The following is a 24,456-nucleotide window of genomic DNA, read 5'->3' as shown; positions in this document are numbered from 1 at the left end:
TTCTTCATTTTCTAAATTTGTCATATGTTAAACTCAATCGTTGAGTAGGCTCGAACCGCTCGCCCCGACTCTCTCACACTCGAAGGCGGGGGCGGGTTTCAGCGCAACCATGGCGGCTCAGACGTTCTCTTTCTCTCTCTCAATGAGACCCCAATAAACACACAACTTGAAAGGGAGCATGGACGACGACCAGCCTGACATGGGCCAATGGAGCGAATCAATCGGCCTAGCTGTAGCCCACGCACAAAGGCTTTTTGGCCCAGCCAGACATGACACGTACCCAGGATCGAACCACCTTCGCTTCTGCGGCAAAACTAACTTTTATTTGCTCCACTGAAATATGCCAGTTACAAGTCTATGTATCCAGTTCATAGTATCACACTTGCATAAAGCAATTATTGATGGTGCGTGTCAAGGAAATGCCGTGGCCGGTACATATTGAGAAAAGGATTACGTTATCCTCAGGAATCAACCCAAGGCCTCGTCCAGATGGTCCGGAAACATCCAAAACACTCAACCTGAGGATCTTGGACTCGCTACAATTCCTGCCAGACCTCGCCCACCCCCAAAAACTGATACAAATAATATCAGAGCCGACTCCTAGCATGACTAAACATAACTGGGCAGGCTTGCGAGTCATTACGACAGTGACATCGATAACCTACACACTGTATTACAAAATCTAAATCCTGAAATGGAAAGGAAAAGTAGTTGCCTGGACAAATGGCATTTACAGAGTAGAGACGATAAATCAACAGTTAGAGGATGTGATGAATAAAGAATGTGACCATGCCTGAGAAACTTGCTGAGTTGGGATCAATTGTCTAGGCACCGGTGTTCTCCATCAGCTACCACTAGTTACTTCCAGTGTTTTCATGACTTCATTCATCGATGGCCGGTGCTTGGGCGACATATCAAGACATTGGAATGCAAGTGTGGCTACACCAAGAGCACCCTTCAGAGGATAATGCCCGTCCAACCGAGGGTCCATGATTCTTGTCAATTTTCTTTTAGAAAGATGAGGCTTGACCCACTCCACCAAAATCTGCTGATCAGTCGGACGATTTGCATCATATGCTCGCATTCCTGTCAAAAGCTCAACCAGTACAACCCCAAAGCTATAGACATCGCTCTTTACGGACAAATGACCTGTTCAATCAAAATGATGTTATACTCCATGAGCTTGCTAAACACAGCTTCAGGTATGGTCAAACCAAGTCCAAAGTGCAATGTTCTTGGCAATGATCACCCCAAGCAATTTGGAAAGCCCATCACATTACCTGTGGTTATGTACTCAGGTGCTGCGTAGCCATAAGTTCCAATAACCTCTGTTGACACATGTGATCTGTCTTCATCTGGACCCTTTCTTGCCAACCCAAAATCTGATATTTTGGCATTATAGGACTGTCAAAGCACATGCCAAACAAAAGGTCAAAGTGGATAATGTCTCTTCTACTGCTAGTGTGATCTATGTACATAAAAACTTAGACTATGCAGATTTAATGAGCTTAGCTTGGGCAGTGATTAGTATAATAAACTAACAATAGACAGAGTAGCTTGGGAATACACATTTTTCAAAGGCCATAATGACAAAGCCCTCTGACCAAAAAAGAAAGAAAACATACATGGAAGTGAGATCTGGCGAACCAGTTTAAGCATCATTATGAAGATGCTTTGCAATGATAGCTCCCGTGTTTTATGAAAACCTCGACAGAATGAAACCCTGAAAGCGCAAGGTTTCAAATTCTTTCTGCTTCTAGAGTGGCAAGAGAGGAGTGCAGAAAGAGGGATGTTGCAAACATACGTGCCTTATTTCAGGAGAAGATTTGGACCAAAATTTCAAATGTAAAAACAATGTGGTACTGCTTAATTTAATCTAAATAATGAACATGTACTTACTGAGTCCAGCAATATGTTTGAGGGCTTGAAATCTCTGCAGATTATTTGACTCTCTAACTGGTGCATGAACGCAAGGCCTCTGGCTGCTCCTATTGCAATTTTAAGCCGCATGGCCCATGAAAGTGGTTTAATGGCTGAGCCCCCTGCAACAGAAGAGACAAGTGATTCATATTGTACAATGAACCAAGAAAAGATCATACTTGCCCTAAATTCAAAGCAAGCATGCATGTTTCACACAAGAAAGAACCTTACTTCCAAAGAGGTGGTTCTTTAGGGTACCCTTGGGCATGAACTCATAGACAAGAAGTAGCTCTTTATCCTCCAAACAATATCCCAGGAGCCTGACAATGTTTGGATGAGATAAGCTGCCTAGGAACTTCACCTCCGACTGCAGAAAGTTATCAATCCAAGATCAATATTGGGCAAGACCTTATAATTTCTCTTTTTCTCTTAAGTATAACAAAGAAAACAGGCATCACCTGGAGAAAGAGAGGAGACAGAACAATTAATTTATGTGATGAGAAATTAAAGAAACCCACAATGGCACCCTTAGTATTTCAGATGGTAGCAAATAATCTGAGATAAAAACTGGGATGAAATCATCCAATGATACATCATCACCAGTGTTCAATAGTAAATCCTGACATGTGATCAGCATGGTTGAATGTCATATGCTTTCCTATAAGTACACAACCTTAATTTCATGAAAATAAACAAGCAGCAAGAAAATTTGAAGTGTTGCACCTATTCATAAAGCAAATCAACATCCCTCACATGATTTTGACATTGGCAAAGACTACAGAGGATGGGATTGATGGCTGTAAGGGCGACCATCTAGAGTCTAAACATCAGACGAGCTCTGTCATGAACAGGATAGAAAAGAATGCACTCATCTTGTGTAGTACACAGTAGATGTCCACCTTCCAAGAAAGATGATAGCATCTCGAGTAATGATCAATTGAAAAATTCAAGTGCTACCTAGATTTAAGTCCTTTCCTCCTCATCTTTTACCTTTTAAAAGACTTGTATGCTAATAACATGTTGACTGTCATTTGCCAGGTAACTCACAAAAAGTAAATGGCAGGATCTTATTTGTTCATTGAAGGATTATGGAGAAGAATAGTTATGTCCAGTTTCTCCTAAAGTAGCATAAGCTAGGACTCAAACACTAATGTCACTCACTTTCAAGGCCGGTCAGCATATTCTTCCACAAATAGATTATCCTCACTAAGGCTGATTTTAGTACATAGCACTATGTTGAGAAATTTTATAGGAAGCAGCTCTACTGTCATAGACTTAATATTGGGATATGTTTCAGGTACTTTGTAGTGTCATCCTCTGAGTTTAGCTTAAAAGGCAAGGAAGTAGATAATATTTTCTGATTCGGGGTCCAAAGTCCTCCTCTGGAATGCAAGAAGAGTCCCTACATTTCAAAGCTTACAAGCTATAATGGCACTTTCTACATTATTTATAAACAACAAACATGACTCAGAAGACTTATTCTACTCCAGCTCTCAGGAGTCTAAGATATAGAACAAAAGCTTGCAAAGCTTCTCTCCTCCTCCAACTTGTTTCCTACATTTCCACACTGTTTGGTCGCTGGAAAACAGACATACACACTGTTTGGCTGCTGGAAGACAAACATATATGCAACATGCGCTACAAACATAGACATAATGATAGTAGGACGAGACTGTGGAATCACAAGATTTAGATCAATGGCACAGTTAGGTATCTTCAAACTTTCCACACACCCCCTCACAGCCACTCAGATATGCTTTCAAAATGATATCACCATTTATTTTTGATTCACCTGGATAACCTGTTCAGCAAATTTTTAGAAACAGCTCTTCTCAAAATTTTTTTGACTATGTGAAGATCCAACAGTACATGAGTCTGGGGCCATATATTTCACCCAGCACTGTGCCTGCTGTTTTGATTGGAATAGAGATAAATAAACATTGGAAAACAAATGGCACCAGGTGCAAGATAAGCAAATTTTTACTTTTCTATTGCATGTCTAGAAAATACTAGCAATAACCCCAGAAGTCCTTGAAAACAGAATCTCACAAGATTTTTTCAATGCTTTTATGTGGACATGACCTATATGATGGAAAAGCAAGCCGAACTTTCTCCAAGCTCTTGTGCACAAATGCTCCTGATCACAGGACAAGCCAGGAACCCTAAATAAAGGATAAGAGAAGCATGCACTGTCTTCTCCTAAATAATGCAATCCTAAACAGAATAATCTGGTCCATGTCATTTATAACACCCCCAGATATATGTGTTCAGTTGGGTAATGACTTATATTCTCGAAAGGAAGAAAGCAAACTAAGATAGTGAGCTTCAAATGAAATTAGCCACACAAAACCAGAACAATCTCACCACAAAAGAGGCCACTAATATCTATCATCTCATTCTCATTGTTCTACAACAAACCACATAACTGGACACTATTCTTCTCCCACCATTATAATAGAGCTTCTTGCTACAAAAGCAACATTAAATACTGTGAAGCACATGCAACCCGAAATTCCTGAGAGGAACTAAGATTACCTCCCATTCTTCGAATCCCTGCACTCCCTCTGGGTTCAACCTTTTGATGGCAATAGGATTCATTATCTTCTCATCAAGGAAGCCTTTGAAAACTTTACCAAAACCACCCTCACCGACTAATGCATCAGGTCTGAAGTTTCTTGCTGCAGCTTTCAGCTCTGCAAAACTAAAGGCCCTTATATCTAAATTGGGAGCAACATAACCATTTGGAATAGACTCATTCCACCTCCCTCCCAAGCTCATGCTCAGGCCATCCTCAGAAGATGATGAACTGCTTATAGTCAGAACAGGTCCTCCTGTGATTACACAATTGAAGAGAAAAAGGTGAAGAAAATTGTCATGAGCCGAAGACAGGTGCTAGAGATGAGCGGGAACTAATTGAGTTATAGAGATGTCAGCTGGTGGGAAATAAGTCAGTTAGGGTAGTTAGAATCTGAAGTTTTTATTGGACATATATTTTAGCATATTCCTTCATATTCTGCTTTCTCTGTAAGTTGGGGCTGGCATGAATTTCAGGATAAATCAGAAAGCAGGAGCACAATAACTATAATAACATGCAGAATATCTAGAAGAAAATTCCAACCACAGGAGGAAGTAAAACCAGAATTCTGTCGCAAAAATTCCTACCTGCTAACTCATATCCAATAAAAAAAAAAAAAAAGCCAAAAAAAAAAAAAAAAAAAAAAAAAAACTAAATATCAAACTTTAACCCATGGAATCACAATTGGAAGTCCAGAATTATCACGAGGGGACAAAAAAACCTGCATTCTCAGGACAAGACTAGCTGGAGATCACATCCTGTGGTGAAAACGACACCAAACGAAAACAAAACAAGAAAGCAAGAAAGAATTGCAGAAGAAACAAGGGAATTACCAGGCCTAAGATGACCGGTGAAGCTAGGAGTTGGATAGTCAGGAACTCCCCAGCAAATTCCCATCGGATGATTTATCTTCCCTCCTCCTCAAATCAAAAACCGAGCTTCAACGAGGAAGAAGAAGAAGAAGAAGAAGAAGAAGAAGATGGGCAAGTGTGAAAGCAGAGAAAGGGCTTTTTCTTCTCATGCTGTTCATGGTTATTGAACTATCATCACCCGGGATCGTCTTTATCAAATCTCATAAACAATTCGATTCATGGGTGTCTCATTTTCCCCTCTCTTTGTTTTCTTCTCATAATCTTTGACTTGTATTCCGCTGATTCAAGTCGCCGACTTCGAGTCCGCGTGGGGAAGGTGGCAAGAGGGGCAGAATCGGTAGAACGAGAGTTGCAAGAAAGCCAGGGAGACAAGCGAAAGCAGACGGAACTTGCTGTCTGAACTTCAGTAACTGTCCGACCAAAAAAACGACTTCAGTAACTGACAAATATTTAAGTAAAAAGTGATTATATAAAATTGTCAAATTTTCTGTTAATTAAGGAAATTTCCGATTTATGGAGATGATTGCTCGATAGTAGGGCTCTTGAATCTATAGACCGTAAAGAAAAATGTTACAATCATTGAGCTAAGTTAGTAAGAATAGGGAAAAACTTATAGTAAGTTTAGGTTGTTTACGAAATTTGATGAGAAGTTATAAAAATGCTAAAAAAAAAAAAAGTTGAACCATATGAAACTTTGAGATTAACTACACTACTCAAAGGATGATTGCCAATTTAAAAAGTTTTGATGTTTGAAAATAAAGTAAGACCTATAAAGTTAAATTATCATCTCATAAGTCTTGAACTCAATAAGTACTCTTTTGATTCTAGTCCTACATTTGCTCATTCTTGAGATAGATACGAGACAAATAAGATTGACAGAATTTCAATCTGACTTTATCTAATATTGGCATGTAATCATACCCGACTAAAGGATAATTTTCTTTTCAGAAAAATCAGACTGTAATTTAATTTAAAGAACTAAAATATAGGTTCATGCTTTGCATTTAAGAAACAGTCCTTAAGCTTGGGCACCCCCCATCATGTACATCAAAATAGCCAGAAATTGATTAAGTTAACATTAGTTTTGTTCGACGAGATTCAAATTTCCAAATTTCTGCAGATTTTCGTATACCATAATTAGTGTTTTCGGCCCTGCATTGTTCTTTCCACGCTCAACAGACTATCAAGATGAAGCCTAGATCGTTGCGCTCAAGTTGTAGACTTGATCCTGCCTCCAGTTTACTATTATCTATGTTCAGGGAAAAGAAGAAAACGAAAGATAACAAGACAATTGGACATGTCTTAGCTGCAACAAGATAGCACCCAACCGCATATCTTGTTCATTTTGAATAGACAACTGAGCAGCTCTTTTGTTTCCATCAATAATAACCCCACCATGTCTCAGAGCTCAAAATTTGCTATGAGAATGGACAGAAAGGCATACACTTCGTGGAGATTGATTGGGGGCCAAGCACAACATGAACAGATTCATGACAGCAATAAAAATGAGCTTCTGTGAATGTTCAAAGCTTAAGCATGGAAAACAACAAAAGAGCTCTGACTGTTGAAGAGCTATGGATTTCTTTTGTAAACATTAGATTGCTGACGAATCGAGGATTAGCCAAAGAAAAACTGTGGAACAACAGACTTTGAGTTACATCACATGAAGTACGAACAACATAATAAGTGAATTCAAGCATCCCATGGCATTCTGTTAGTACTGCCAGCTTCTATTGATTCCAGTCTCCCATGACTTCAGTCATTGAAGGCTGCTTGTGCGGAGCCGCTTGAAGGCATTCTAAAGCTAGCTGTGCTATTTGGAATGCAGAATGCATAGAATAATTGCCCTCCAATTCAGAGTCCATTAGTCTTTTTTTCTTTGACTGGATAACAGTGGTCTGACCCACTCCACTAAATACTCTCTCTCTCTCTCTGCTGAGCGGCTTCAATCAATGCACTTAAGCCTGTTAGTATCTCAAGCGACATGACGCCAAAACAGTAAATATCGCTCTTTACAATGAGAACCCCTGTAAAATCCAAGAGTTTTACATAATGCTGCGGTGAAGCATCAAAGTAACTTCCTGATACACCTCCTATCATTATCAAAATTCAAGATCAGACATCCTTCAGCACTAGGCCACCAAAAAGCATTTCACAATGGAAAATGATCTGTTGGCTTACCACATGCTAAGTTTTCAGGGGCAGCATAAGCACAGGTAACATGTGTCCCGTCCTCTTGATGACCAGACCTCACCAATCCAAAGTCCGTGAGTTTGGCCAAGTAAGACTGCAGAAGAACCCGATGGTGGATCAGACTCGGTTTCCAGCCTAATATCAATTGCAAACTTTCGTGAATCTAGCAAAGAACAAAAATGGAGATATCTAAAAGCGACTGGGGAGTGGTTCATGATCTTGTCTCATGTTCTAAACATAACATCTACTCTAAGAATATTTGCCATCGACTACAGTCCTTTCATCAATTAAGCAGAGGGAAACATATGATCTCCACTTGCTATTGTGACTCTTCTCCTGGTTAGAGGACACAAGTCCAAAGTCTTCCAAGGGAGATAATAGGCATGCCATCATCGTCATTATCCTTCTCCCAAGAACTTGACTAAGAATTTTATAATGCAGGACTGTAATCATTATAAGGAGGATAAGATGTTAACCTCATCTAGCAAAATTTTTGAAGTTTTGAAATACCCGTGTATTAGTTTTTTCTCAGAACTGCGCAAGAAAGCCAGGCCTCTGGCAGGCCCGACTGCAATCTTGACTCGTACATCCCATGGAAGATGAGCAGTAGAGCCCTCTGTACCAGAGTAATGGGCATTGTAAAATGTAAGTAATGCTTAAATTCAAGTACATGCTTAAACTAGCTTGAATTTTATAATAATTACATTTGTCAACTGACTGTCAACTGACCAAGAAGATGTACTAAACAATTGGCATCCTTAAGGAGACTTTACAGAAATTCACAAAGCGATTAGGCCACTTACTTCTGAATAGGTGTTTGTCCAAGCTGCCCTTTGGCATAAACTCATAAACAAGAGCTAAATTTTCATCCTTTCGACAATATCCCAGGAGTTTCGCAAGGTTAGGGTGAGATAGCCTTCCAAGAACTGTGTCTTCGTCTGCACGACAATTAGAACTTATGCAAATAAAGCCTCTCGTACATGGTCAGTATAAAATACATGAAAGAAATGGAAGCCCCCACACTAGATCAAGGTAGAAAAATCTCTCCTTAGGCTTTGGTCAACAGGAATGAAACAATCACAATACGATAGTTGACATTGAAAAAAAAAAGGTACAGAATGGGAACTGAGGCCTAACTTGCGATTAAATATTCAGTTTAACAAATAGTTACGACTGAAGACTCGTGGTCATTGTGCGTCTTGTAATATAAAATGCATATCAATATGGGTGAAATGTACTTCAGATCATACTAGTTTTGTAGAATATATCTAGCTCGTATGCAACTGCTACGCAGAATCATTGAAATTCGAAACTGAAACTATTCTGGTAACTTTATCTTGCGGTGGTGTATACACCCTATGTCATTTGATTGGCTTTGCAATTTGTTTCAGTTATTGAATACAGAAGCATTATTCGCTCGAAGATGAAGAAAACAAGTTCACTATGAAAAGAACCCCATTTCATTAGTCAAAGAAGGTTGAATGACTCCGTCCATTGAGGCCGATGAGTGAGACCAAGTCACCTATGGGCTATGATCCCATCGGAAAAGGTTGATGATTACATGGATGGAAGACTGTTAACTTCGATTTGCGCAATTTCTTCATTCCTTGCAATCGAGTCGCACTTAGTAGGCTCTTCCAATAGTTGCCATTATACAAGCCACGGGTCACAAACTCCTATGGCATCGGTTAATCTAGTCCAATACAAAATAACAGAAATGCCAAAAGAAAGACCATTGCTGTTTATTCAATGGAGGCTTATAATCTACTCTGCTGAGAATCTCAGAGATGGAAAAGTCTCAAGAATAAACCTTGAAGTGTGTTTCAACTGTAACTAAATTTTCGATTTTTCCTTTCTATGGAAGATTGAAGCCACATCGCTTCTTAGATTCTTCTTTTACTTCATCTAAATTTAAAATATGCCCATTGTGTACGCTAACATGGGGTAATATCACCAAACAATTGATACTACTCAGTCAGGAACCAGCAATACTTTCGTCTGCGCCTACTGCCATCATTTTGCACCCTAACAAAGCTGATGAGGCAATCAATGAACCGTCAGAAATATCTGATCTCTCAAACCAAAATCAGAGGCGATTCCGCAAGGGCCCTTTCAGAAAAAAAATTGCAAGGCAAGGCCACCGCTTATGGAAAATCCTGGGATAATCAACTTCAAGTACATTTTGGATTTGCGTTTATATAGCCATCATGATTCAAGTTGTCTGGTGTTCCCGCTCCTGCTATTTTCACAACGAGTTGGGTGTCTATTGACACAATTGAGTTTAGCATGACAAGCTCCCATGAGTACCATCATGCATTTGGGTTGCTTCGTTTCGGTAATTGAAAAGGCAAAGTACTTATTCTTCGAGATAGGAAAATGAAGACTACAGTTCTCACCGGCCACTCTCCATATCCTTGTACTGAATGCTGTTTTAATCTTTCCACAGCTATTACAGTCTTTGTCCTTCCAGACCGTTGCCTCCCATGAAGCATACCTTTATAGACATAACCAAATCATCCCTCTCCAAGCAACAAATCAGCTCGAAAGTTTTTGATAGCCTTTTTCAACTCCACGAAACTGAAGACGGTCAAGTTGGGTTCTGCTAAATTTTCGCCATCTCTGAAGGCCTGATTGCTGCGGGCACCCACCAAGTCATGGCTATTGCCGGCTGCAGAAGATGATGAACTACTGATTGTCGACTTCATCCCTGCAGTTTCGAGGGGGGAAAAGAACAGAGAAAATTGCTTCAGACGATGACAAGAAGAAGATTAAACACTCCAAACTGAAGCACAAATATCATTTTAAAGAGACGATATATTTAGACAAAGAAAACTCTCGCAAAAACTTTAAGAGTACCTGATTTGAGATAACTAGTAAAGCTAGTCGTAGGGAAGACGGGAGTACCATAACACACCCCCATCTCTCTCTCTCTCTCTCTCTCTCAACAGAAACTGCTGTCTTCCCTCCGCCTTGCCTCTCCAGAATCTTATTTCCTCAGGAGAAGAGGACATTGACTTGTTCTTACAGATAGACAAATGAAAGCACCCAAAACCTCCTCGATCATGCAACAGTAACAACAGTTAATTAACTTATGCCGAATATTCCTAATTTCTTATACTTTTTTGGACTTATTCACCTCAATTCATGAATATCAACATATTATATCTTGTCATATTCAGATATTCTCCTTATATGTTGTATTTAATCTCAAGTAATGTCCTCCAATACGCGGGTTGAATAATATCTTCTTCAGCAAGGAAGTCCTCAGTCATAATAACTGTAGTGGCTAGGTACACAGACAATTTAGGTGAAATGACCAAGTTGTCACCGTCAATATATCTGTCATCTACGTGATCCTGATGATTAACAAAGGCGCTCTCTCCCTCTTCAAGCCCGGCAATTTTCGATGCACTATTTTAGGACATTCGCCTTCACTAAATAATATATTAAGGTGGTGAAGGAAACGAAGGCTGCTCTTTCCCCAGTATTGATGAAACATGAATCTAAAGATAATCACAAAGTCGCATTAACTAAGCAAAAAACTCGTTCGTCCTCTTGAAAATCATTTCCAACTCAAAATTCTGCCGAGGTGTGTATCTTCTCTACCAAAAGGCTATCTTAGTAGAAAGATGTGCTAGATTATTCAGTACTTATAAGGCATCTCTCGGCCATATCTTGCGAGTCGATGTGGCTGATTTACCAAAGCAGAAGCAGGTTCAATCATAGCAACAATCAGGTAAATAATCATGAGACAGCTGGCCATGACAGAAGGTACGGTTCCTAGCACTGTAGTTTGCAATTTGGACAATACCACATCCGGACCCAGGCAGGGTATAAACAGAGCGGTCCAGCTTCGTTCTTATGGACCCAAGAAGCACCCTACATATGCTCATTCTTGAGATAGAAATAGGATAGATAGAATTGAGAGAATTACAATGACTATCTAATAAAGGCACATTCGAGGATAATTCAATTTTGGATAGAACAGTGTATAATATAATTTTAAGAACCAAAAATTTGTGAATACTTTATATTTAAGCAACAGCACTGAGCATAGGCACCGGATGATATACTTCACAATAGTCAGAATGTGAATAAGTTTACATTAGTTTTGTATTGTTGAGATTTCAAGTTTCCAAGTCCCTACAGATTTTGATTTACCATAAATTTGTGTTTTGGCCATGTATGGTTATTTCCATGTTGAATAAAATATATCCAGATTGAGCCTAGATTATTGTGCTTAAGTTGTAAACCTGACCTGCCTCCAATTTACTGTTATCTATGTTCAGGTAGAACAAGAGGATATTCATCACAATAAAGAAAAAGGAAATATTCTACTCCTTGAAATGTCTCTTATTCAACAACAGAACAATTGGACACGTCTTAGCTGCAACATGGTAGCACCAATGACATGTCTTGGTCATTCTGAATGGACAATCCAGCAGCTCTGTGCTTAAATGACTCCATCAATCGTCCAACCACGTCTCAGATCTCAAAATCACTATGCGAATGGATGGAACCACATAACACTTCCTGGAGATTGATCACGTACCGAGTACCACATGAATATATTTATGACAGCAATGAAAATGAGCTTCTGCTGATGCACAAAGTAGAAACATGAAAAAAAAAAAAAAAAAACACTTAAGAGGTCGGGCTAAGAGCTGCAGAGTTCTTTTGTAAACCTTAGGTTCCTCTCTAAAAGAAAGTACAATCGCAACATCTCAATTCACAAGCCAATGTACATATTGATTTACGTGTCATGAATATTCTGAAGAACTGACAAGAGAATACAACACCCAGTAATTGCTGAGTACAATGGAGATGAACATTCACGGTCCAAGATTAATCCCGGTAAATTGGAAAAATGTGGAGCAACAGACTTTGACCACATTACAACAAAACAAGTGAAATCAAGAATCCCGTGGTATTTATTTAGCACTGGCAGCTTCTATTGATTCCAGTTCTTCCACAACTTCAGTCATGGAAGGCCGCTTGTAAGGAGTCCTTTGTAGGCATTTTAAAGCTAGCTGTGCTATTTGGAATGCAGAATCCATAGAATAATCGTCCTCCAATCTAGAGTCCATTATAGTCTTCAGTTTTCTTTTACTGGATAAGAGTGGTCTGGCCAACTCCACTAAAAGACGTTTTGCTTTCGGACGGTTCACATCATTTGCCCTTAAGCCTGTTAGTATCTCAAGCAACACGACGCCGAAACTATAAACATCGCTCTTTACATATAGATGCCCTGTAAAATCCAAGAGTCTTATGTAATGTTGCAGCGAAGCCTCAAAATAAACTTCCTGACATGCTTCCTAGTATTGTCGAAATTTGAGACCAAATATCGTTCAGCACGAAGTCACCAAAAAGCACTTTACAAAGGAAAACGTTTTGTTGGATTACCAGTTGCTACGTATTCAGGGGCAGCATAGCCATAGGTACCCATAATCCGTGTGGAAACGTGTGTCTCGGGCTCTTGAGGACCAGATCTCGCCAATCCAAAGTCCGTGAGTTTGGCCGTGTAAGACTGCAGAAGAACCCGACGGTGAATTAGACTCAATTTCCAGGCTAAATATCAATTGCAAACTTTCAGAAATTTGGCAAAAAAATATGGAGATACCTAAAAGAAACTGGGACTGGTTCATGGTCTCTTCTCATGTTATGAACGTAGTGTCAAATTTAAGAATAATAGATTTGCAATTAACTATAGCCCTTTTGCATAGATGACGACGAAAGATTTAATATTCAAATTTCCTAATATTCTCCCTTACACGTAAGCTGAACTTTGGCATAAGCCTAAAGTGTAGAAATATGTAATCGACGAGACAAATGGGGAAGTGGGAAAATTTGAACTTGGAGCTTCTTCCTCTAATACTAAATTAAATTTTATGGGATTATTACCAATTGTTTGAAGAGATAAATACATAATTTAATATTTAACTATTCTAATAATAATCAAATGAATTTTGTGATATCGTACTATAATCATTATAAGGAGGATAAGACCTTAACCTGATCTAGCAAAATATTTGAAGTTTTGAAATCTCTGTATATTATTTTCCACTCAGAATTGTGTAAGAAAGCCAGGCCTTTGGCAGCGCCGATCGCAATCTTGAGGCGTACATCCCAGGGAAGAGTAGAAGTGGGGCCCTCTGTGCCAAGTAATGGACAGGGTAAAATATAAGTGATGCTTAAATGCAAGTGCATGTTCAAACTAGCTTGAATTTTGGAATAAGCACATGCATCAACTATAACTCTCGACTGATCAAAAAATATCCTGAACAATTGGCCGAGCAATTAGACCACTTACCTCTGAATAGGTGGTTGTTCAAGCTGCCCTTTGGCATGAACTCATAAACAAGAGCTAAATTGCCATCCTCTTGACAAAATCCCAGAAGCTTGGCAAGGTTAGGGTGAGACAGCCTTCCAAGAAACTTTATCTCCGTCTGCACAACGATTCGGAGACAAGCAAAAGAGAGTCTCACACATGGTCAATATAAAACATATGAAAGAAATAGAAGCCCCCACGCTAGACCAAGTAGTTTGTTGTTCTCCTCAGGCTTCAATTGGTCAGCAGGAACGAAAGAATCATAATAGAATAGTTAATATCAAAACAAAAGTTACAGACTGGAAAATGAGACCTATTTTCCAATGAAATGTTCTGTTCAACTAGTAGTTTGACTGAAGATCGATTGTCATTGTATGTCTTGTAATATAAAATTCATATGAATATTGGTAAAATGTACTTCAGCTCATAGTAGCTCTGTAGGATACATCTAGCTCGCATGGAACCAGTAGTAGCTATGCAAGAATCATTGAAATGTTTTGCCATCATACTGGTGACTTCATCTTGCAGTGGTGTATCCACCCTATATCGTTTGATTGGCCTTTCAGTTCTTGAATATAGAAGCAGAATTCTCTCGAAGGATGGAGAATAGTCTAAAAAGATTGAAGGACTCTGTCCATTGAGGCTGATGAGTGAGACCAAGTCTCCCAGGGGCTATGATTACATTGAAAAGGCTGATAATTACATAGATGGAAGACTGAACTTAGATTTCCACCATTTCTTCATCCCTTGCAATCGAGTCACACTTAGTAGGCTCTTCTAATCGATAGCATCATACGAGCCATTCACCACTCGCACTCTCGGGGCATGGATTCTTTTGTCCATCACAAAATAAAAGAAATGCAAAAAAAAAAAAAAAAAAAAAAAAAAAAAGTTGTAAATGGAGCCTTGTTATCTAATCTGCTGAGGAGGTTATTGACTGAATAATCTCAAGAACATATCTAAATGCGTACTTTCAAAAGAAACGTCATTTTTTTCCTTTTTAGAGGAATGACTAAAGCGAAACAGCTTCCTAGATTCTTATTTTACTTTATTTATATTAAGAATATAAACATTGTGTACACTCTTGGTTATAACTGAAAACATCACAAGGATAGTGAATGTGAGTATAGGCAATATTACCAAACATTTTATACTACGCAGTCAGGCACCAGATATACTGTTGTGTGCTGCCTACTACCACAACGTTGCACCCTAACAAAGCCAATGAGGCAATCAATGAACTGTCAGAAATATCTTATAGAGATAAAACCAAAACCAGATGCGATTACACAAGGGCCTTTTCAAAAACAAAATTGCAAGGCTAGGCCACCACCTATGGAAAACACAGGCATAATCAACTTCAGGTACATTTTGATTTGCATTTACATAGTCATAAAAAATCAGGCTGTCTAGTATCTTTGCTACCGCCATTTTCACAATGAGGGTGTTTATTGACACATTTGAGTTTGGCATGACAAGCTCCCATAACTCATCCCTACAATCATGCATTTGGGTTGCTTCGTATTAGTAATTGACTAAGCAAAGTATTTATTTTCCAACAAAGGAAAATGAAGACGACTAAGTTCTTACCACCCACTCTCTTTGCCCTTGAAGACCCTCCGGGTCTAATCTTTTAACGGCTATTATAGTCTTTCTCCTTCCAGACTGTTCCCTTCCATGAAGCATCCCTTTATATACACTACCAAATCCTCCTTCTCCAACCAGCGCATCGGCTCGAAAATTTTTGGTCGCCTCTTTCAACTCTGCGAAACTGAAGTCGGTCAAGTTATGTTCTGCCAAAATCTGTCCATCTCCGTAGGCCAGATTGTCGTGGGCAACCACCAAGTCATGGCTATTGCTGGCTGCGGAAGATGATGAACTACTGATTGTCAACTTCATCCCTGCAATTTAAAAAAAAAAAAAAAAAAAAAAAAAAACAGAGAAAATTTCTTTAGACGATCACAAGAAAAAGATTAAATACTCCAAACTGAAGCACAAAGATTCATTATAGGGACAAGATAGATGTACAGATGAAGAGCACTCTCGCAAAAACTCTCAAGATACCTGATTTGAGACGACCAGTAAAGCTAGGAGTAGGGAAGTCAGGAGTACCATAACAGACCCCCATCTCTCTCTCTCTCTCTCTCTCCCTCGATCTCGATCTCGAGCAGGAACTACTGTCTTCCCTCTTCCTTGCCTCTCCCAAAACTTATTTCCCTAGAAGAAGGGGACAATCCAAACACCCAAAAGCTCCCCGGTCAGGCAACAGTAACAACCGTTGATTAATTTATGCTGAATATTCCTAATTTCTTTTAACTTTTTCTGGGCGACCAAACGGTCTGTCGGCAGACAAGCGAACCCTCGTCACACTAGTTGACTTATCATTCCCATAGCAGATGGGAATCGATAGAAGACAGAAAAAAATTTAATGAGGCACTAAAATTAGATCACTCTAAATTTTCAATGGGTTAATATCATCAAAATCTCAAACCAGTACAGTTATGATAAATTTATATTCTATTAATTTTTCTAAATTTTATATTAAATTACCGAATTTGATAATACATAGTAATTAAAAAGTGCACTAATTTGAAGTTTTGCTTTATGTTGATCATGGATGTATAATCCAATTTAACAAAAATTAATAGAAGATAAATTTGTTACAAGTTACTAATTTGAGATTGTTGGTAGTCAAAAGAAATTTATCACAAATGTATCAATTCGAGATAAATTTATGATGTATTGGAGTTTTTAGTAATACTAATCCAATTAAAAAATCCCATCTTCAGCTAGATGAGTGCTTTGGGGTTCTTATCAAGCATATTTAATAGGAAATGTTCTTTTAATATCCGGTTAAATGGAGAAAGTATCACGTCATTAACTGACATGGCATATATATATATATATATATATATATATTTATTTATTTATTTATTTATTTATTTGGTGACTCATGGAACTGCGCACGGCCGGCGGCGGGGTAAATCTGAGGGAGGAACGCGGGACCACCACCCACGCACCGGGTAAGATCACCACGCAGCGCTTGACCAGCCCTCGCCGCGGGGGCTTCAAAACCGGGACCTTCGTGTTGGAGTCCAGCAGCCCTACCATCCACACTGCCATGATGGGTGGTGACATGGCATATATTTTATACTGAAAACAATAAAAAAAAAAAAATCGACACGTGTTCATGACGTGGCAAGTAAATAAAAAAAAAAATCAAAACTTAACTTCCGTGTTTTTTCTTCTCATCTTCCTCTTCCGTCTGCCGCCTCCTCCTTTATTCGGTCACCGATGGAGTCGCCGGCGCTGCGTCAAAGCCAACCACTACTGCTGGTCGAACGAGCTGTCGCTCAGCGGCCTACCATCCTCAGAGCACCGCCGCGTCCATCATATGAAGCGTCCTCTGTTTTTCTGTTTTTGTCTAGAATGAAGCTTCCTCACCGGGGAAAGAGAGAACAAGTCCTTGAGCTCGAGAGTGAGACCCATGGCCACCATAATCAGCCCAAGCAACAAGCTATACGAGGCCGGAGCATAGAGCGCGTTTTCGCATCTGGGTCTCGTTCGGGTCACCGACACGTGGTCGGAGCCTTCATTTACGCATCGGATTGGGGATAAAAATATGAACTTTGAGGGAGCGAGAGAGTGGATCGAGAGAGGAGGGTGAATTTGAGATCAAATGGTGCAGATCTGGAGGAACTCGTTGATCTTCCATCAGCAGGACAAGCTCCAAATCTGAGGCCATGGCTCGTCGATGGAAGGCCGTGAGCCACTGTAGTGCTCTGTGGATGGAAGGTCTCGAGCACTGACGCCGGTGACAAGCAGTAGTGGTCGAACGAAGGACATGGCGGTAGACGGTGACGTGCCGGAGACGCAGCACCCGTGACTCCGCCGGTGAAGAAGATGGCGGTAGACGGAGGAAGAAGATGAGAGAGAAAATACAGAAGTTTTTTTTTTTTTTTTTTTTTGTCAGAAAACACATAAGTTAAGTTTTTTATTTTTTATTTATTTGCCATGTCATGGACACGTGTCTTTTTATTGGCTTTCAGAAAAAATATATGCCATGTCAGCCTATCATTTCTCGATTATATGTGACAGAAGAAAAATAATCTATGAAAAATCGCATACTTACTTTAAATAGTTTTCGACAGTTTCCTAACAAGTGTCTGAACTCCTTTAGCAAAATCATATCATTTAGGAATTCAACGAGAAACGTGCAAGAGATGGGATTTGCATCTGCCACCTAACTTTAGACTGCTGCCTTTCCAGACTATTAAACAAGAGAAATGATTGAACTGGTTGACAAGAGATAAGCTACAGCGCACTCTAATCTAAACGAAGCTATCGAGAAATTGTCCGAAGTTTTTTTTTTTCTTAGGACAGAAGGAAGATTCTCTCTTTTACCTCGGACTATCTGAACGGAGGGAAAGAAAAACTGAATGTGTGAAATGTTTTTTTCTAGGTTGAGATAATTTGGCAGAATAGATGTTCCGAAGGAAAAAGGCCCATTTTTCAGGATAAATTAAGCGGGCTGTTACTTTTTTGAACGCAAAGCCACATTTCACCTCACTCTGAACCCATTTTTCAGATTTAGGTATCACAATCGACGAAATAATCCGTGCTTTTAAAAATTTGAACATGGAGTCAATGCTTATATGATCGGATAGGCTAAATGAGTTTAACTTGGGAAAGATACTGAAGAAAATGTCTGACTACCAATGATTTTGTTCATGATTACAGATAGATCAAGTTCCTGTAAGGGAACAAATCACTAATAGATAGTGTTTAGGTACTGAGAATTCCTCCTTATGACCATGAAAAAATGTCAAGGGCAGTCAAATGGTCCTTATTTGTGGCCAAACCTTCCGCCCTTTTGTCTCGTGTAGCTACGCAGATGATGTTGTATTGTCTGTTTGAGAAGAGCCAGAGGCAAAGCCATGTTGCCATCCTTGTCTTGTTCGTATATAAAGACTCTCCAGGTTAGGCATTTCTGTTTATGTAATTGACCACATCTACCCTTCCACCTGGAACAGTAGCATGAAGAGTTGTTTGCCCTTTGTTTTTTATTGCATCCTAAGCGTCAGGACGAAATCTAACCAGCTTGTCAACGATATTGGCGGGGCCTGGTAATGCTGCAATATGAAGTGGGGATTCTACTTATTGGTGGTGGAGTTATGTAGAGGTATCAAAATGGATCTTAAATCCACGTATGACCCATTTAAATCATAAACAGGTCATACATTGACCACTTACATTTTAAAGAGACTAGTTAAATAGGTTTAAGAATTGAAAGCTTGAGATAAACGGGTTTTAAATAAGTTGGACTTAGTACACACTTCCAATCCACACCTCACACTCTCTCTTTCCCAGTTTAATTCTATAAAATGTTTTTATTAAAAATCAAAATTATAATTATTTACACATTTCTTTTTCTTTTCTTTTTCCTTTCCTCTTCCTCCTTAGTCGATGATTGGCGAGGCTCAAGCCTCAAGTTCACCAGTGTCGGGCAAGTTGGAGCTTGCTTGTGGCCGATCACTAGCTATCATTGTGGCTAGCAACTAGCCAAAAGAAAAGGAAAAGAAAAGGAAAAGATCAAAAAATTATATTTAAAAAATAAAAATAAGTAAAATTTCAATTTTAAAAAAAATAAAAGGAGTGGAGGAGGAAAGTTTAATCATATTTTTATACCAAACAGCAAAAAATGTTTTCTAATTTATTTTCAAATTTGAGGCAAAAACCAAAAGATATTGTAATTTTCCTAAAAAAAAAAATCTTCTTGGAAAATATTTAAGAAACAAACAAAGGCTTATATATATAAAGATTATCCATTAAATTTGTATCATAGGAAAGTGTTCTAGCAATACCATTTTTTTTACAAAATATCATAAGAAATAAGATTTCTTAGGTTTAGTTAAATAAGTCAGGTATGGATTATAAATAGGTTAGATCTTATATGTGTCAAAAATTTTGCGCTCCAATAAATAGGTCATAAACTGATTAAATGAGTTGATTTAGGTTGGATCATTTATGCTCCAACTCAAACTTGACTCGACCTACCCTTTTGATAGGTCTAATGTTGCAAAGTTATCATATCCAGAATAGCTGAACTGCTTCAACTCTACCCAAAGCAAGCGGCGTGATGAAGAGGAACCCACCCAATCTCAACTCCTTCTCTTATCATTCGTAGCCTCCCCTCGACGATCATGTCCAAGAAACCTTTGCTAGTGCAATATTATGGGAGTCACGAGAAGAATTACAATAGTGTTCAGCACCTTCAGACAAAGTAATGATACTTACGATGCACTGTACATTGGAGTTTTCCTTTTGTTTTTACCTACACACGAGGGAGAGATGTGGTTCATAATCCCTCGACAAGATGGCATGAGGTGTTAGGATTTGGTGCACAATCACAAGGAAATAAAAAGTAAAACAAGAAAGAAAATTTGAGGGACAACTAGTTCTCTCTTAAATTATGGCTACATTTATGGAATCACCTCGCATCTACATATAAAAACTCTCAATTACAAGAGAAAGAGATTATTCACAATAAAATATGGATTCAAACTACATAAGCCTTCTGGTGGCTCAAGGTGTTGCCCTCGTGACCCTTGTTGAGCAACTACAAACCCCCGTTCATTCACCAAGGAGAGGGACTCCCGATAGGGAGTATGAACCATACCCCCAACATAGGATCCTCGTCCACTCGCAGAGGAGCTCATGCCATCTTGTCAATTGAGAATATGAACCACACTCCAACATGGGGCCCACCCTGGCTGCTGTCATGGGGTAGCACCCGAAGCTGCTAGAGGATTTTTATAGTTTGATCCCATTTTATTAATAGTTTGGACTTGGGCCCATTAATAATTATTGGGTATATATATTCTCTTTCTCTTGTAATTGAGAGGTATAACAAAGAGGTATGATGTACTAATCATAATGGAATCCTCTGTCAATGTAGCTTTAGTTTAAAAGTAAATTAGGATCAAATATTGTGTTTCAAATATTCTTTCTCACTTTTACTCTCAATTTCCTTGTGATTGTGCATCAAATCCTAATAAATTTGGCATGGTAATCCTAAAGTTTCTCCACTAATCTTGCGCAACACACCACATAATCAAATTAATTTCTATCCATTAAAATGTAGAAATCCACAAAGTTGATTGAGAAGAAGTTCTCTTCTTTCCATAAGTCATCCGCCCTGCTAACGCCAGAATAAAAGGTCGATGCTTTTTCAGCAGAGTCCTCCATTTTTAAAGATCATGTTGAATTCTATTATATGGAGATGTCAATGTCCATGGAGGGTTTTGCACCGTTCTCTTCTCTGAGGCGTCTTCCTGCATTCCAACCGTCAGATAATCAGTATTACATAGAAGTCGTTCGTTGTTAGCTTAGCTGGAATGGTCCTATAAAGCCCAGAGTAAAATCGATTCCATATCCTCTTTTGCATGTTTAAGCCATGTTTTTGTTCTCTTACAGAGCTTCCATTCACAAACATTCCCAAAACGCCATTATAAAATAATAATGATTGGACAAAAAATCATTTCATTTACATAGCACAATCGCCAATTTGTTTCAGTCGTTCCTTTCTCAAGCCTATAGATGGCAAGTGATGAAGGAAGATCAGCTCTCATCTTGGCATATGTTTGTTTCACGGAAAACTTAAGATTTAAACAAAAAAAAATCTGAAAAAATAATTAATTATGTTGCTTAGAAAAATTAGTGAATGGAAAATGTTTAGCTTTCCAGAAAAAAAGATTAGTTATATTGCTTAGAAAAATTAGTCAATGGAAAATGTTTTCATTATCAACAATAATTAATGCCTGCTATTTTCATTGATGATAAAAAAAAATTCATTCATCCTTTTTCACAAGCAATGTAACCAATCATTATTTGGAAAAATATTTTTCAAATCTTGAATTTTCATTAAATTCACATGAAAAATTTTAATTTTTGTAATTTTCCTAAAAAAATGATAATATTTTTTTTATATTTAGCTGAACTCTGAAAAGACCCGAAAAATATTTTCCATCATTTGTTAAAAAGTTGTGCATTTTTTTCCAAAATAGACATGCATTATTCAGGCTTCAATGATTTGGGTACCGGCAATCAAGAAAACGCGTACAGGGCCCAAGGTCTCCAACTGCCTGGGCCCTCGTTTATCAAGGCCGCGCCAATGCTCGTGCCGGATCCCGGTGCTCTAGCTCGAGTCCGAGTCCATGTCCACAAAGGTCGGATGGACTAAATTGCAAATTCAGTCTCATGTTTCACTGCACACGGGCTCCCCCTGTGGGGTCCCGAGTCTCCCGCACTCAGTCGGACCCCGCAGCGTTCTTCGATCGGGCTCGGGTGCTTCCGGAGGAGGTACGTGGCAGCTGCTTTTGGGAATGAGAACGGAGAGCGAGTGAGGCTTTTGAGTTCTTAATTTTCGGCTCTGATGCGGTTCGGAATTCGGCTCGAGTTTTGACTTTCACAAGTTAATGAGTTTCTCTAATTCCATGGCCGCTCCATCTCCGATCACCACCACTTCTTCCGGCTCATCCTCATGTCACAAGTTACTCCTCATCGACCGCGACTCGGTTCACTCCTTCAGTTAAGATGCCGGTGCTGTCCAGTTGTGTTTCCGATCGGGCTCCGTTCTGACTACAAAGCTAGTCCTTTGATTGTTGACTCGTTTCTGAGTTCGCCTTCTTCTCTAGTCCACGCTTTGCCCCCGATCCCTCGCTCCTCCTGACTCCGAACCACCGGGAAACCGCCCCCCTCCGCCTCTCGCATCACCATTCGCATTGAGACAATCACCACATTGAGCTCCGCCGCTGCCGCCGCAATCCACCTCTCCGCCGTCCAAAATCCCCCCTCCGCCTGCAGAAAATTGACACAGGTTCCCATAAGTAAGAGCCTTGGGATACTTTCAGCGCATGCAAAGCACTCATTCCTCTAGGGCCCTTACAAGAGGACAACGACCGGGATGCATCTAACATCAGCCTAGTAATTTGATAAGCCCATTGTGCAGTCGCCACGGAAAGTGGGGATTCATCGGCAGCATTAAAAATGTTACACGGTTCATGATCTTCTTCAACCAGCAATTTCTCTCGCTGCATAGTGCAGTGCGGAGTTGTTTCAAAGCATCTTACTTCAGCAGCAACGTGTAGGGAAGTGTCTCTTCTGTGGTTACTTTGCCAGGGAAGGAATGGTCCTGATGGACATTGAACGTAAAATACGATTATAAAAAGAGAAAGAAGTTGAGCTCCAAGAAAAACACCCGCTGCTACCATAGAAGCGGCACGTATGAGAGCCAAAATGGGAGTAGGCCTTCCATGGCACCAGGTTACCATACATGAAGGAGGCATTGTCCCGATTTCCCAGCTGCACCTCCAAATTAAAGAAAGGCACATAAGGTAAGAAATAAAAAGGAACCTCGTTATTATAAATCAAGTTATTGAATATTTGGAATAAATCCCTTTTTATCGCAAAGATGTTGCGTAGATGGGATTTAATCAAGAATTCTCACTACTTCTTAGATTCATAGAACCCACACCCTATGGCAAAATTGGTAGACACGTTGCTCTTGGGACGCGAAAGAGTATCTACAATCAACTTTACCTCTTGTATTGAGCGGCAACACAAAGAACGTTGTTCTACTTGGGCATTGTTTCGTGGAAAGGGAAAAAGGGAGAATGTAAACCCAATGCATGTCCGTGAAAGAGCATGCCTGCATAAGTTCAACCTTAGGAGACTTTGGAGGTAAATCACAATATTCGAATAAAGAGTACTAACTTATCTTATATAATCGATTATTTATTGAGTGTTACTATTTTCAAATTACGATTGCGGACCATATAGTCAAGCTATGGTCCATAAAGGTAAGTTATTGGTTACAAGTGAAAACAAGTTCGCGCAATTAAATATATACTATGACTCAAAGTTAAATGATGGCACCAGTTCTGGACCCAAAATGCACCATTTTCATGTCTAGTCCTATATAAGATAGAAATATGATAGATAACATTTTGAGAGAATTTCGATTCAACTTTTTCTAATATTAGCATGTGATCTTGCACGATTTGAGGATACTTTAGTTCTCGAAAAAAAGAAATGCAATTTTTTATAGAACTAAAAACTTGTTCATACTTCATACGTAAGCGACGGTCCCTTAGCATAGGCACCTGATGATATACATTACGATAATCAAAAATTGATTAAGTTAACATTAGTCATGTGTCAAGATTTCGGTTTCCAAATCCCTATAGATCTTTGTATACCATGATTTCTGTTTTTGATACTATATTCTTGTTTCAATGTTCGACAACCTGTACCCAGATTGAGCCTATATTATTGTGCTCAAGTCCTACCTCCAATTTGTTATCTATGTTCCAGGGAACCAAGAAAAGATAACGAAACAATTGGACATATCTTGGCTGCAACAAAATAGCACCAAATTACATCTTGTTCGATTGGAATGGACTACTGGGCAACTCTACTTTAAATGACTCAATCGATAACCCAACCTTATCCCAGAGCTCAAAAAGAACGATGAGAATGTACCGAACAGCATAATTCTTCCTGGAGAT

General features: G+C 39.2%; 2 protein-coding genes across 2 annotated transcripts; both read right to left on the bottom strand.

The window, feature by feature from the left end:
• Positions 1-301: 301 nt before the first annotated feature.
• LOC104415408 (probable serine/threonine-protein kinase PIX13) lies at positions 302-5,768 on the bottom strand. The gene is made up of 6 exons (XM_010026689.3): positions 5,329-5,768; positions 4,456-4,751; positions 2,152-2,287; positions 1,900-2,042; positions 1,281-1,404; positions 302-1,149 (listed from the first exon to the last, which is right to left on the bottom strand). The coding sequence occupies exons 1-6, from the start codon at positions 5,390-5,392 to the stop codon at positions 845-847; spliced, it is 1,068 nt and encodes a 355-aa protein (XP_010024991.2). The 5' UTR covers positions 5,393-5,768; the 3' UTR covers positions 302-844.
• A 6,464-nt stretch (positions 5,769-12,232) lies between these two features.
• LOC104430495 (probable serine/threonine-protein kinase PIX13) lies at positions 12,233-16,175 on the bottom strand. Its single transcript, XM_010043244.3, has 6 exons — positions 15,953-16,175; positions 15,479-15,789; positions 13,871-14,006; positions 13,573-13,712; positions 12,964-13,087; positions 12,233-12,808 (listed from the first exon to the last, which is right to left on the bottom strand). Exons 1-6 carry the CDS (start codon positions 16,014-16,016, stop codon positions 12,492-12,494), a joined length of 1,092 nt encoding a protein of 363 aa, XP_010041546.3. The 5' UTR covers positions 16,017-16,175; the 3' UTR covers positions 12,233-12,491.
• Between the last annotated feature and the right edge of the window lie 8,281 nt (positions 16,176-24,456).

Source organism: Eucalyptus grandis, chromosome 3 (genome assembly GCF_016545825.1).
Source record: "Eucalyptus grandis isolate ANBG69807.140 chromosome 3, ASM1654582v1, whole genome shotgun sequence".
Lineage (NCBI taxonomy): Eukaryota > Viridiplantae > Streptophyta > Magnoliopsida > Myrtales > Myrtaceae > Eucalyptus > Eucalyptus grandis.
This window is presented reverse-complemented; position numbering and strand designations above follow the sequence as displayed.

Excerpts from the sequence above, each read along its gene's own strand:
- LOC104415408 (XM_010026689.3), bottom strand. The coding sequence starts at position 5,392 with ATGGGAATTTGCTGGGGAGTTCCTGACTATCCAACTCCTAGCTTCACC. Across the intron at positions 1,405-1,899 it reads CAAACATATTGCTGGACTCA|TCCTATAATGCCAAAATATC; the intron begins GTAAGTACATGT and ends GTGCTTTGACAG. Across the intron at positions 1,150-1,280 it reads ACCTGAGTACATAACCACAG|GTCATTTGTCCGTAAAGAGC; the intron begins GTAATGTGATGG and ends TTGATTGAACAG.
- LOC104430495 (XM_010043244.3), bottom strand. The coding sequence starts at position 16,016 with ATGGGGGTCTGTTATGGTACTCCTGACTTCCCTACTCCTAGCTTTACT. Across the intron at positions 15,790-15,952 it reads TACTGGTCGTCTCAAATCAG|GGATGAAGTTGACAATCAGT; the intron begins GTATCTTGAGAG and ends TTTAAATTGCAG. Across the intron at positions 14,007-15,478 it reads AAGGGCAAAGAGAGTGGGTG|ACGGAGATAAAGTTTCTTGG; the intron begins GTAAGAACTTAG and ends ATCGTTGTGCAG.